Here is a 14,751-nt window from a genome sequence, read left to right as displayed (position 1 = left end):
TGAATTTACTGTGGAGAGGAAAGCGTGCAGGCTGATGTATATCAATCATAATCGTTTTAATTCAGCAGCTCTTTGCTGGTTTTATATGATATAAATTGCTGAGTAAATTACCAGCCTGTGTTTATCCTGATGTTGTTGTTTATACAGCAGCCCGTATTCAGGGCAGCGTCTCAGATTAAAAGCTCTGATCCAGGATCAGTTCCAGCCATTAAAGTCACTGTGACTGTGAGAGGGATCTGATCCTGAGTCAGCACTCTGCTCTACGACGCTCTATAAATGTGGGCTCTAGTACGTAAAACACTTCCAGCGAATTAAAAGCAAAACCACTGAAGTGCATCAGTTCACGAGTGCAGCGAAAACAGACTTGCACACTTTGCATTTACGCAACCAAGATTTCCTGTTTTCTTCATTTTCAGAAATGAAAGCAGCAAAAGTTCAAGAAAGGATCCGAACTCTAACCCACGGCCGCTCTGCCAACACCAGCACTGCGCAGTGATAATACGGCATCAGCAATACGAATGTTAAAAATAATAATCATCATATGATTTTAAAAGAAATAATGATAATAAAATCACATGATTCATTTTACACCAAGACGACAAGAGCAGAAAAAACATCACCAGACAAACTGAAACAAATAATAACAGTTTGAAATATAATAATAAGAAAAAGAAGCTGTATTGTGTTTATTAGTGATACTTATATTCACTTATTTATTAAAAGTTTTAATTAGACTTAACTATATTAATCATAAGAGTAGAGAATTATGTGCATATTAAACTGCAATTATAAATAAATGCTTCATTATTATTATTATTATTATTATTATTACTGTTATTATTTCCTGTGGAGGGGGCCTTCATTACATTCTTGAAGCTGATACCTACACACTTACAAACGATGGTTCTTCAAGGGTCCTTTAGTAAAGGCAACAGTTCTATTTAGAGCAATGAGTTCTATGTAGAACCAGTTCATCATTGAATGGTTCTTTACATGGTGAAATGGTTCTGCAGACTGATGGAGAACGTGCTGTATATGGTTCTATGCAGAACCAGAATGAAAATGGTTTTATATAGCACCAAAAAGTTCTTCAAGAATTCTTTAGTAAAGCCAACAGTTCTATATAGAACCATGAGTTCTATATAGAACCATGAGTTCTATAATGAACAATTTCATGCTTAAATGGTTCTCTGCATGGTGAAGCGGTTCTGTAGGTTTATTGGAGAACGTGCTGTATATGGTTCTACACAGAAGCTTTTTGAGAATGGTTCTATATAGCACCAAAAAGGGTTACAAGCGGACATCGTAATACTAGCAGAACCCTTTCTGGTGCTATACAGAACCATTTTCAAGAAGCTGTGTACTGTAAAAACCTTACTGAAGTATCAGGATAATACACCTTGCCATATCGCCCACCTCAGGTTCTGTATGGTTCTATTCATGCTTAAACAGTTCTGGCGTGGTGCTATACAGAACCTTTTTGAAAACGGTTCTATATGAGGTTCTGCTATTGTTATGATGTCACTTTTTTCGGTGCTAAATAAATATATATTTGGTCAAACCGTCTTGCGTTTGTTCTTCTCTCTAGAAAATAAAGTTAATTCCGCGGGTTCCTCGGGGACAGAACGGTTCCGGACGGACCTGTTTCATTAAAACAGCAATTAAACGCTCGGAACAGATGAGGTGAAGATCAGCGAGGTCATATTCCAGGCACACACCCCATAAGTGACGAGGGCACTGCTAAAACCAGCTGCCTCTGATCAACGGATGCCATTTTCAGACAGGATCAATTAAGAGGCCTACATACTTAAGCCTCTGGCTGCCCGGGTTGCCAGATCACAGCACAAGGCTGTGCATGCAAACGAAGGCCGGCGGCAGCCTGCATGGCTAAATAGAGACTTCTGCTTTGGGCTGAGGGGGGAAAGTTCACACATTTAACTTCCCGTTTAAAATCTCAGCCCAACTAAGGCGAGAACAAGCAATTGGTATTGATCGCCGAAGCTGCCAGACTTCGTCTCAGCTGTTGTTTCATTAGGAGAAATGAATTAGTGGGAGGTCCACTGAAAATAGTTTGAAAACCAGGAATCAATGCTGTTTTAAAAGAAAGAGGAGGAGACATAAGCAGGCAAGCAAGTCCAAAATGAGCCAACAATGTGATATTTCCAAAATATCGCAATATCTGCGGTGGAGCACATTCAGCAAATCTCTGTTTACATCTTAAATCTATACTATATATCCAATATTTCTCATTATGCAACTGTTGTAAGAATATTATAAGATTAGTTAACCAATTTCTAGACATCCTTTATTTATTTAAGTTATTTTATCTTGTGAAAGTGTCCGATTATTGCACTCATTTGAAGTATTATTTCTTTAAATATGCAAAATGATCTTCATTATTTCTTGAAACGAGACATAATTACAGTTTCATACCATCATTTTTTAGAAACGAGTTAAATAATCTCATTAACGTCTTACAACAGTCTCATTATAGACTATATTTGATATATTGACTACATTTAAGATGTTTTTAGTACTAAATTTCCTGCAGCTTTTGTATTCAGAGGGTCAAACACTTGTACATTATAAACTAAATCACAAAACATTGTTATTTCACATACAGCACATGTATTTAAAAAAAGAAAAACATCAGACATTTGCTGTCCTGGTGTTTTACAGAGTGAACTCAAGGCGAAGCGGCTGAGTACGGAGCCCTTAAATCAGGCATGTCAAACTGGGGACCTTCTGGGCCAAAGAGATCAGTGGTTACCCTCATCTAACGCCCTGCATTCAGTGCATGAAGGCTTTGCTAATTAGCTGATGAGCCAAATCAGGTGTGAGCTGAAGCCTGCAGATTTTTGGCCTGCGGGGACTGGAGCCTGACACATGCCCCAAAACAACATAGTGATTCATTTTTAAAAAGCGTGGCTACTGAGACACAGATAACCATACTGAGGCTGCAATATACTATACTGAGTTACAATATACTATACCGAGGCCACAAATTACTGTACTGAGTTACAATATACTATACTGAGGCCACAAATTACTATACTGAGTTACAATATACTATACTGAGGCCACAAATTACTGTACTGAGTTACAATATACTATACTGAGTTACAATATACTATACTGAGTTACAATATACTATACTGAGGCCACAAATCACTGTACTGAGTTACAATATACTATACTGAGTTACAATATACTATACTGAGGCCACAAATCACTGTACTGAGTTACAATATACTATACTGAGTTACAATATACTATACTGAGTTACAATATACTATACCGAGGCCACAAATTACTGTACTGAGTTACAATATACTATACTGAGTTACAATATACTATACTGAGTTACAATATACTATACCGAGGCCACAAATTACTGTACTGAGTTACAATATACTATACTGAGTTACAATATACTATACTGAGTTACAATATACTATACTGAGTTACAATATACTATACTGAGGCCACAAATTACTATACTGAGTTACAATATACTATACTGAGTTACAATATACTATACCGAGGCCACAAATTACTGTACTGAGTTACAATATACTATACTGAGTTACAATATACTATACTGAGTTACAATATACTATACTGAGGCCACAAATTACTGTACTGAGTTACAATATACTATACTGAGTTACAATATACTATACTGAGTTACAATATACTATACTGAGGCCACAAATTACTATACTGAGTTACAATATACTATACTGAGTTACAATATACTATACCGAGGCCACAAATTACTGTACTGAGTTACAATATACTATACTGAGGCCACAAATCACTGTACTGAGTTACAATATACTATACTGAGGCCACAAATCACTGTACTGAGTTACAATATACTATACTGAGTTACAATATACTATACTGAGGCCACAAATTACTATACTGAGTTACAATATACTATACTGAGGCCACAAATTACTATACTGAGTTACAATATACTATACTGAGTTACAATATACTATACTGAGGCCACAAATTACTGTACTGAGTTACAATATACTATACCGAGGCCACAAATTACTATACTGAGATTACAGTTTACTATGTTGAGCACACAAATTACTATATTGAGTACACAGCACAAATTACTATATTGAGGCCACAGTTTACTATATTAGGGGCACAAGTTACTATATTGAGGCCATAATTTGTTACATTGAGAACACAAATTACTATACTGATGCCATAAGCAAAGTTTCTCATAACCCGTGGACCAACATATTAACTTGTTGCCATGAGGCCACAATTTACTATACTGAGTACACAAATTATTACATTGAGGTCACAAGTTCGTGGGCCGATATATTAACTTGTAGCCTCGATACAGTAATTCATAGTCTCAGTATATGAATTCGTGGCCCCGCCTTATTGAATAATACACCCCCCCGCCCCGTCGCTGTAGGGGCGAGACACAGGAGGGTCTTTACTCTCCGTCTACAGTCGGTCCGCTCTGCTCGGTCCGCTCTACAGTCGGTCCGCTCTGCTCGGTCCGCTCTACAGTCGGTCCGCTCTGCTCGGTCCGCTCTACAGTCGGTCCGCTCTGCTCGCTCTGCTCTGCTCTGCTCAGAGAGCTCAGTCAGCTCGGTTAGCTTAGCCACAGTGAACTGGGTTCACGGCTCGGTTTTCGGAGCCGCGGGGCGGGTTTATCTACACAGGGGGCTGAGGACCCCCTCAGTGAGGAGTTAGTCCGGGGTCTTACCAGCAGCACTGCGGTGAATATGGACCAGCCCAGCACGGACTCGGTCAGCAACGCCATCTTCACTGGACTGTGCTCACTTCCTGCAACAAACACTGCGCCGCTCACGTGACCCGCCTCACCGCCGAGGGTGACGGGAAAAAACACTGAACATCAGCAGAACACCAAAAAACAACATTAAAACACCAATAAACAACATTAAAACACCAATAAACAACATTAAAATACCAATAAACAACATTAAATAAAATACCAATAAACAACATTAAAATACCAATAAAGAACATTAAAATACCAATAAACAACATTAAAACACCAATAAACAACATTAAAATACCAATAAACAACATTAAAATACCAATAAACAACATTAAATAAAATACCAATAAACAACATTAAAACACCAATAAACAACATTAAATAAAATACCAATAAACAATATTAAAACACCAATAAATAACATTAAAATACCAAGAAATAACATTAAATAAAATACCAATGAACAATATTAAAACACCAATAAACAACATTAAAATACCAAGAAATAACATTAAATAAAATACCAATAAACAACATTAAAACACCAATAAACAACATTAAATAAAATACCAATAAACAACATTAAAACACCAATAAACAACATTAAAATACCAAGAAATTACATTAAATAAAATACCAATAAACAACATTAAAACACCAATAAATAACATTAAATAAAATACCAATAAACAACATTAAAACACCAATAAACAACATTAAAACACCAATAAACAACATTAAATAAAATACCAATAAACAGCATTAAAACACCAATAAACAACATTAAATAAAACACCAATAAACAACATTAAATAAAACACCAATAAACAACATTAGATAAAACACCGATAAACAACATTAAAATACCAATAAACAGCATTAAAACACCAATAAACAACATTAAATAAAACACCGATAAACAACATTAAAATACCAATAAACAACATTAAATAAAACACCAATAAACAACATTAAATAAAACACCGATAAACAACATTAAAACACCAATAAACAACATTAAATAAAACACCAATAAACAACATTAGATAAAATACCAATAAATAACATCAAATAAAACACCAATAAACAACATTAAAATACCAATAAACAACATTAAAATACCAATACACAACATTAAAATACCAATAAACAACATTAAAACACCAATAAACAACATTAAATAAAACACTAAGAAAAAACATTAAAACACCAATAAATGATAAATTAATAATGGCAATTCAATTCAAAAAATGATACAAAATAAAAACATTACCAGTACAAAGAATAAAAACAATGCTATTAATAAGTAAAAACAACATGGCTTTTTAAATACGACTCTCAAAGGAATAATAATAATAATAATAATAATAATAATAATAATAACAACAACAACAACACCAATACCAATACCAACAATACCAATAACAATAATAAATAATCTGATTTTTTATTATTATTATTTATTAATACTATTAAGGGTATTGAATGCTTTAGGATACTTAATACTCTTAATACTGAAATAGTGTGAAAAAAAAAAATAATAATAATATCACTTTATTCATTTGACATTGTAAAGACAAAAGATGAACAATTACAAGGGGAATTAAAATTCGATACAATTATCAATAATAATAATCATAATAATAATAATAAGCTGTGTTGTGTGTACTTCTTTAGTGATGAGAGTTGTGTAGACTGTACGGTATATTTATGTAATTTAAAGTTTCAATTAGAATGAACTAATTAATTGTAAGATTAGAGAACAGAAGACACACAATACTGAAACAGTTCGAGCTTCCTTCCTATGTAAGTGTTTATCAGTATATGTAGTTTAGTATACTGTAATATATACACTGTATATATACACATAAATTGATATTATTAAAAAAATATATTTTTTATTTATTTATTTATTATTATTATTATTATTATTACCTTAGCTTATAGCAGTCTTATCTTTCTCAGTACTGCTCTTACAGTGAAGGTCTAAAGGGAAACTCCAAATTTTCCCAAAATTTTTCATAATTTAATAACATGCAAACAAAGTCATTCAGGGCGGCTTCTCGTGAAACGTGCTGTTCCAGAGAAAATTGGTGAGTCATAATCGTTTACAGTGGTGGTGATAGGAACCAGACGTCTGAATGACTTTGTTCCCACTGCTATGAGATTTTAATCAGTCCTCTTTAAAGGAGTGGTCAGTCCATGCACAGTGCACACAGTCCTCAAACGCTTAATTCACTCTGTTGGGGTTTTATGCTTTGCACATTCTGACATCAAGAGCCTAAGCAGGCCTCCACAAAGGCTTTAATTCAGTTAAGACGACCTGATGCTCGCCCCATGTCTCTGATTTAAGTGCTAATCCATTCAGGTCCTTTGACTTTTGTGGCGGGGCAGCCAAGTGGGGCAGTGAGAGGATGTTTTGGCAGGAACCATCCATCTCTGATGGCTTTTGTTCCTTAGCCAAGCACTTCTGAAGTAATTCATTGATTTATTATATGTTTTCCGCCACGATGTGGATGGCAGCAATACGCAGACAGCTGGATCAATACATAAACAGATGGATGGACAGAAAGACGGGCCGAAGGACGAAAAGAGACAAACAAACAGAGAGGAGAAGAAGGAAAGGAAAGTACTTGAACGTTCTCTTGTCCTCACAGCCGTAACTCTGGACGACATCCTGTAACCAGATCAAACCTCCAAAAGGGCTCGGCTTGCCAAGTTCCAGGCCGAGTGACACAGACACCATTAAATCCTTCTTTTAATCAGCGCCACTTCTTCCTCGGACGCTTCAAGATCAATTACTGAATTCCGCGGGCCGGCCAATGGAGTGCAAGTAAAATTGTCAAGGCGCATTCGTAAAAATAAAGGTTCCATCACGGGTTCTTTGGAGTGACGCCATAGAACAACCACTTCTGTTCCCTGTGCTGTAAAAAAAACTGCTCAAACAACTGCACTATTGTACTAAACATACTATTATGATATTGTAACTGTACTGCAGTATGTTACAGGGTAACTCCACCAACTTTTCACACCAAATTTCTGCTGAATTAAGTGGTTAAGATGTAAACAGAGTGCTTCAGAGTGGTTTGGTGTGAAACGCTCTGTTCGAGAGAAACGTACAAGTCAGAGCTGTTCACAGTGGTGGTGATAGGAACCAGACGTCCACCTCTAAAAGCTCCCTCACAGAAAGTTCCTACATAAAATGGTTATGAATTCACTGCCTGATGACTGAGACACTGTTTTACGATAGTTTTGAGAAGATTTTGGGCTTTTGGCAGAAAAAAAAATATTCTTTCAGGTTTATTACCATCAACCTCACATATAAATGCACAAATTACTTTTTAAGTAGTTTTTGGCCTAATAATTTGGACCTCTACAGCTGTTTTTGGAGAAATATTTTTACTGTAGCATGATATTAGGCTACTATACCTACTTCTGACACCAATGAAGCATTTTTTCTCGATCCACACATCTTTCTTCAGCCTTGTTTATTGTGGTAACTGCCAGGCTTATTAAAGTTTTGAAATTTTAATTAGGTTTTATCAGATTTCTGCAGTTATCTGATTACTCAAATGGTCATGTAAACAGCACACTCCGATTTCTTAGATAGGAGTAAGGTTTAGAAATCTGATTAAGAAATCTGCTAAAGAGGCTGGATTTTATCTCAGTAATCAGATTTCTAAGTGCATGTGAACTCTTACTCTGATTTCTTTCGGACTTCTCAGCCTGCACATGTGTGAAAACAGATTGCGGTACCGGAAATAAGCGAGCAGCGTCGCCGAATACATGCTTGACAAAATGAAGGATTTAAATGTTCTTCATCTTCTAGATGATGTATGTTCATATTTTCAGGTAAAATGACATGTTGTTCTTTACACTCATGAAGTTTGAGTTTTATGTTGCATTTACGTCACGTTTTCTTCTGTGAGTTTATTGGCTGGTTGTAAAGCAGAAATCTGATTACTGTCTGACTCATGTAGACCTGGAGTTTCCCCGTTATCTGATTACCCAAGTGCATGTAAACATGTTGATCGGATTACTGACAAAATCGGACTTTCTGCAGTTATCGGAATTAATTATTAAGAGCATATCATTGTCTTTCATCCCCAAAAAAACATAGCAAAACACTGACTTAAACGGAAACAATGTGTTGCACAAGCTTTATCGCTATGGCAGCTGAGAAGGCCACTCCTGGAGCTCTTGTAGAAGGTTCTAGAGCCAGATGAAATGGGTGTAAACATGTTTAATACTTCAAAATTCTTCTAATGTCTTTAATAGTTGTGCACACCAAGCTGCAGCTGTCTATTTTGTCATGTCTCCCACTTTGGGGATGCTCGACTTCAGGCACGTCAAACTGGGGACCTTTCAGGCCAAAGTGCTGTGGAGATCACCTAAATTCAATTCATGAAGGTCTTGCTGATCAGCTGATGAGCTGAATCTGGTGTATTTAGGCAGTGAGCTGAAGTCTGCAGTGTTTTGGCCCGCAAGGCCTGGAGCCTGACGCATGCCCTCTCCTTGAAATCTTCCTGGGAAGTGATCCTGGTCTCATGAAGACTCCTTCATGTACGTCTTTGTCTTCCATGTCAGTTTGCCAACTCTTTCTTTACTTGACTTCCTAGCTGTTGTTACTGTGTTTGATCGTTTCCTCGTTTTGATTCTTGCTCAGCCTTTGTGCTTTTTTGATTATGGATCTGCTTCTTCCTTAATCTGCCTGTGCTTCGAGCTCTGCTTGTTTTGAGCTGCCCAAATAAGGCCACTCCACACTTGCAACCTACACACCTCCTACTATAAGGATTTGCAGACTCAAGACTGGAAAAGGGGGTTAAACAGCAAGCAAGTATGCGATATGGGCTTCCTTCCTGAGCATGTCCTTCCCCCAATCTGTATTAATATGTGGGAGAGGGAAGCGTGGGAGAGGGAGGGGTGTGGCTAAAACAATGCCCCACCCACAGACTAAAACTCTAGCTGTGTCTAAAATGGTCCCCTAATCACTGCCTCCTTCACCTGGATCACTATATAGAGCACCATTACAGGGAACAGAATTTGTGATGCTAGTGAATGATTTCGGACACTAGCGTAATACAGGTTTGCTCGTTACCTATAAACAATGCAGTGCATTATGGGTATCCCATATCCACTAGGGTACATTGGTTGTACACTGCTTATTGCGGTGCATTGTGGGATTGTTTGAGTACACTGGATCTTCTGCCCTATGGTTTTGGACACCACGACAAAATGGTGGAAACCCCAAATAGTGAATAGTGTTATTATATTATAGTGATGTACCATTTTCCCAAGTGTAAATTGAGGGGTTGGTGTTTGGGACAGACTCCTCACGATATAAAATACCCTATAAACGATGACTGTGTGTACATTTAGATTATTACTATCTCTATTAATGTATTATTCTATCTATCTAATTAAAGATCTGAACATGTTGTGATTTTTGTAGTTTTTTTTTTACTGTTGAAACACGTTTTGAGCTATTTCGGTAGAAAAGTCCACTCACAAAACACATTATGCAATTTTGCTGAAGCAAAAAAACAGCAATAATAAATAAACAGCTGATATATGACTTACAGGTATGTTCTCCATATTAAATGCTTACAGAGAGCCAATTACACCAAACCGACAGCTGGAACATTCCGGTAATCTTTCATTTCAATCCTTTGTTTTTACTTTATGAGTTGCTAATGCCCAAATCTCTTATTTCTGAAGTGCTGAAGTCCTTAAGAAGTCTTCTGCTGGTGGCGCTCTGCTTGGAGAAGCCGTCTGTCATCCTTCCTGAGCATTATCTCGCTGAGGACATTATTAACGCACACCTTTCCCACTTGTAATTATCCTCATTAAATCTTGACGGCGCTTCTTCTCCTGGCGAGAGCCGACGCATTTGGAAGAGATAAAAAAATTAATTAGGAATAAAAAACGAGAACGGTCCGATTATGTAGAATGAATGTCAATGAAAGGACTTGCTGAGCTGGTCACTCTGGGAAGATGACACCATAAAGAAAAGCTCAATTTACAGATTCACCACGAGACGGAGGAGAAAAGATGTGGGTGCAAAAAAATGATATCTTGTCAATGAAATCATCTTAAATCTCGTTAAAATATCTACTAGTTCAGTCTCACTTTATTTTGGTAGTCCACTACAGTTGACACTCAGTGGATTCTAAACAGTGGTGGAGATTTGGAACAGGGTTAGGGCTCGGACCAGGGTGAGGGTTGGGTTTGGGTTCTGGGTTGAGATTAAGGTCAGGGTCAGGATTTGGACCAGGGTTAGTGCTAGGACCAAGGTGAGGGTTGGGTTTGGTTTCTGGGTTGAGGATAAGGTCAGGGTTAGGATTTGGACCAGGGTTAGGGCTCAGACCAGGGTGAGGTTTGGGTTTAGGTTTTGGGTTGAGATTAACGTCAGGGTTAGGATTTGGACCAGGGTTAGTGCTAGGACCAAGGTGAGGGTTGGGTTTAGGTTTTGGGATAAGGTTAAGGTTAGAGTTAGGATTTGGACCAGGGTTAGTGCTAGGACCAGGGTGGGAATTAGATTTAGGTTTTGGGTTGAGGTTAAGGTTAGGGTTAGGATTTGGACCAGGGTTAGTGCTAGGACCAGGGTGAGGGCTGGATTTAGGGTCTGGGTTGAGGTCAAGGTCAGGGTTAGGATTTGGACCAGGCTTAGGGCTAGGTCCAGGGTGAGGGTTGGGTTTGGGTTCTGGGTTGGGGTTAAGGTCAGGGTTAGGATTTGGACAAGGGTTAGGGTTGCGTTTAGGTTCTGGGTTGAGATTAAGGTCAGGGTCAGGATTTGGACCAGGGTTGGGGTTGGGTTTGGGTTCTGGGTTGAAGTTAAGGTTAGAGTTAGGATTTGGACCAGGGTGAGGGTTGGGTTTAGGTTCTGGGTTGAGGTCAGGGTTAGGATTTGGACCAGGGTGAGGGTTGGGTTTAGGTTTTGGGTTGAGGTTAAGGTTAGGTTTATGATTAGAGCAGTTTTAGAGTTAAAGAAAATTATGGCCAATTTAGTAGATATTTAGTTGAATGTAATTTAAAAGTAAATTAAGTATCTACAAAATGGACTATCCAAATAAAGTGTGGCCAATATTTCTAATTTTGAGATGGTTCTAGGAATATTAAAACATTAGTTAACTTATTTCTAGATATTTATCACTTCTTTTAAGTGATTTATTAGGTAAAATGATTTCACTGTACCGGCAGATAATGTTGATTTTTTCATGCACATTTTTAAAACAAGCAAAGTTCCCTGCCGGTACGGTGAGACAAGTTTACTTGATTAAAATCACTTAAAACAAATAAAACATATTTAGCAATAAGTTAAATAATCTTATAGTTTTCCTACAACCATCTCAAAATATTAGATATTTCAACTAAAACTCTTAGAAAGGGTGGTTCTTTAAGGGTTCTTGCAGAGTTGTACACAGAATCATCTATACACTCATGAAAAGATGGTTCTTCAGGGGTTCTTTAATGAAGGAAATGCTTCTTTATAAAACCATGAACACTCAAAGAACCCTTTACATGATTAAAGGGTTCTTCGCATGGTGAAAGCATTCTTGAGAATGTGCTGTACATGGTTCTATAAAGAACCTTTTCAAAAACAGGTCTATGTAGCACCAAAAATGGTTTTTCTATTGTATCAAAAAGGTTCTATATAGAACCATATACAACACATTCTCCGCTAATCTAAGAACATTTCACCATGTAAAGAACTATTTAAGCATGCAAAGGGTTATTTGAGCATTCCTGGTTCTGTATAGAACCTTCTTTTTCACCAAGGAGAAACTTTGAAGAACCATCCTTTTCAAGAGTGTATGCTTAAATGGTTCTCTGCATGGTAAAATGGTTCTTTAGATTGATGAAGAATGTGCTGTATATGGTATGGTATATTTTGAAAAAGGTTCTATGCAGAACCATGCGCTATATAGAACTCATGGTTCTAAATATAACCGTTGCCTTTCTCAAAGAACCCTTGAAGAGCCATCTTTTTTACAAGTGTTAATCAAAATATCTAATATTTCAAATTTTGGACGGTTGTAGAAAAATTATAGGATTATTTAACTTATTTCTAGACATTTTTCATTTATTTTAAGTGATTTTATGAAGTAATTGAGCTCACTGTACTGGCAGATAATGCTACTTATTTCAAGCACATTTTTCACAACAGGCGTAACTATAAACATTTTATACATTAAATGATTTAAAACAATAAAAAATGTCTAGAAATAAGTTAAATAATCTTATAATAAGCTAACAACAGTCTAACCTTGAGAAATAGTAGATATATTGGCTCGATTTATGATGACTTCACTTGCTGAGGTGTGATGGTTTGCAGTGTGTGGATAAAAGCTTGTCTGTGTCTTATTTCAGAGATGAAGGCCTGATTCAGCACAGGCTTGAGAAGCTGTGGTTGAGGAGCAGTTATGACTCGGCGCACATGACTGAGGAGTCACTGATGAGGGCCAATAGAGTCACTCCCCCTCATCGTCCCTGAGAAAGAGGCTGATGAGCACAGATCACTGAATGGACTTCACCTTCAGATGAATTGAAGCCAGGCGCATGTCAGCGTGCTCCTCACAGCCACCGTGGGGTATAAACAGATGACCCGTGTGGTACGGTGTCCTGGGAAGCGCTCACTGAGCCCAGATTGTTTCGAATCCATTAAGCAGCTCTTTATAAGGAAGCACATTCCGCAGATTTGGCATCCTCCAAACCTCTGTCACAAGGTTCCCTCATTTTTAAACAGCAACTCCACCAATTTTTTCACAATTTCTCCATAACTCAGTGTGTGAGAGAGTGGTTTGGTGAGAAATGGTTCAGATGTCTTTACAGGGGTGGTGATAGGAACCAGGGGTCGCCATGACTACAACACAAATATAGACATTTTATTTACTATCCAGAACCACCAGTGAACCTACACGAGTCTTCTGAGTTTGTATGGAATGTTGATGATGGAAAATAGTGGAAAATCTGAAATAATAAGTTTTCTTTGGGGACTATTTTGCCTCACAACACCCTGCATGTTATGTATCCCTCCACCATGAATGGAGTTTAAGTTCTCAAAACTATCATAAAACAGTGTCTCAGTCATCAGGCAGTGAATTCATAACCATTTCATGTAGTAACTTTCTGTGAGGGAGCTTTTAGAGGTGGACGTCTGGTTCCTATCATCACCATCATCAGATATTCCTATCATAAACTCAGAAGACTCGTGTAGGTTCACTGGTGGTTCTGGATAGTAAATAAAATGTCTATATCTGTGTTGTAGTCATGGCGACCCCTGGTTCCTATCACCACCACTGTAAAGACATCAGAACCATTTCACACCAAACTACTCTGAGTCACTCTGATTACACCTCACTGATTGAAAAAAGATAGACCACGGCTAAAGACAATTTATTAGACCTAACTTTGACCTTACCCAGCGCAGTGAATGGATCTGAAGTGTGGTGAACTGTTTCCTGCAGGATTAGCTCCCTCGCTGAGATAGTCTGCAAGGTATGGAAAGTGTATTAATCCATATCTTTCTGGTTACAGAAAGAAAAAGTGATATATATAGAGAGATTTATGAGGTACTTTGAATAGCTACAGAACAATATGGGGTCTTCTAATACTGTCTCCTGCATTGTTTGACCTCTGGAACAATAAACTATGACCTATTCTTAAGTACACACTGCTGCAGTGCACACTGTTTTCCTATAAGGACATCACAGCTGACCTAATGTGGTTTTCCCTCTAGGGAATTGACTCAGTTTCCAATTTCCTGTAAATCTGAAACACAGCAAAACTGAAGTCATGACTCTTTCATTCGAGGGTTATTGCTTTTATCAATGCTAAACAGCATAAAAAGCAGTGTGTATCTGGGAAAGCTTGGTAATGTTGTATTACATACTGGATACTTTATGTTGTGAGATGTTTATACAATCACTGGCCACTTTATTAGGTGCACCTTTACACTCATTGCCACTCAT

General features: G+C 37.4%; 1 protein-coding gene across 1 annotated transcript in view; it reads right to left on the bottom strand.

Moving 5' to 3' along the window:
- lmbrd1 (LMBR1 domain containing 1) overlaps window positions 1-14,751 on the bottom strand; it is a 203,421-nt gene extending 188,670 nt beyond the window's left edge. The window contains exons 1-3 of the mRNA XM_036583441.1: window positions 14,730-14,751; window positions 11,382-11,603; window positions 4,745-4,887 (exon numbers count right to left, since the gene is read on the bottom strand). Of these exons, the coding sequence (XP_036439334.1) occupies window positions 4,745-4,887; window positions 11,382-11,603; window positions 14,730-14,751 (387 nt within the window). The remainder of the gene's footprint in view (window positions 1-4,744; window positions 4,888-11,381; window positions 11,604-14,729) is intronic.

Source organism: Colossoma macropomum, unplaced genomic scaffold (genome assembly GCF_904425465.1).
Source record: "Colossoma macropomum unplaced genomic scaffold, Colossoma_macropomum, whole genome shotgun sequence".
Taxonomy (NCBI): Eukaryota; Metazoa; Chordata; class Actinopteri; order Characiformes; family Serrasalmidae; genus Colossoma; species Colossoma macropomum.
The sequence above is the reverse complement of the archived record's forward strand: the minus strand, read 5'-3'. Positions and strand labels throughout refer to the sequence as shown.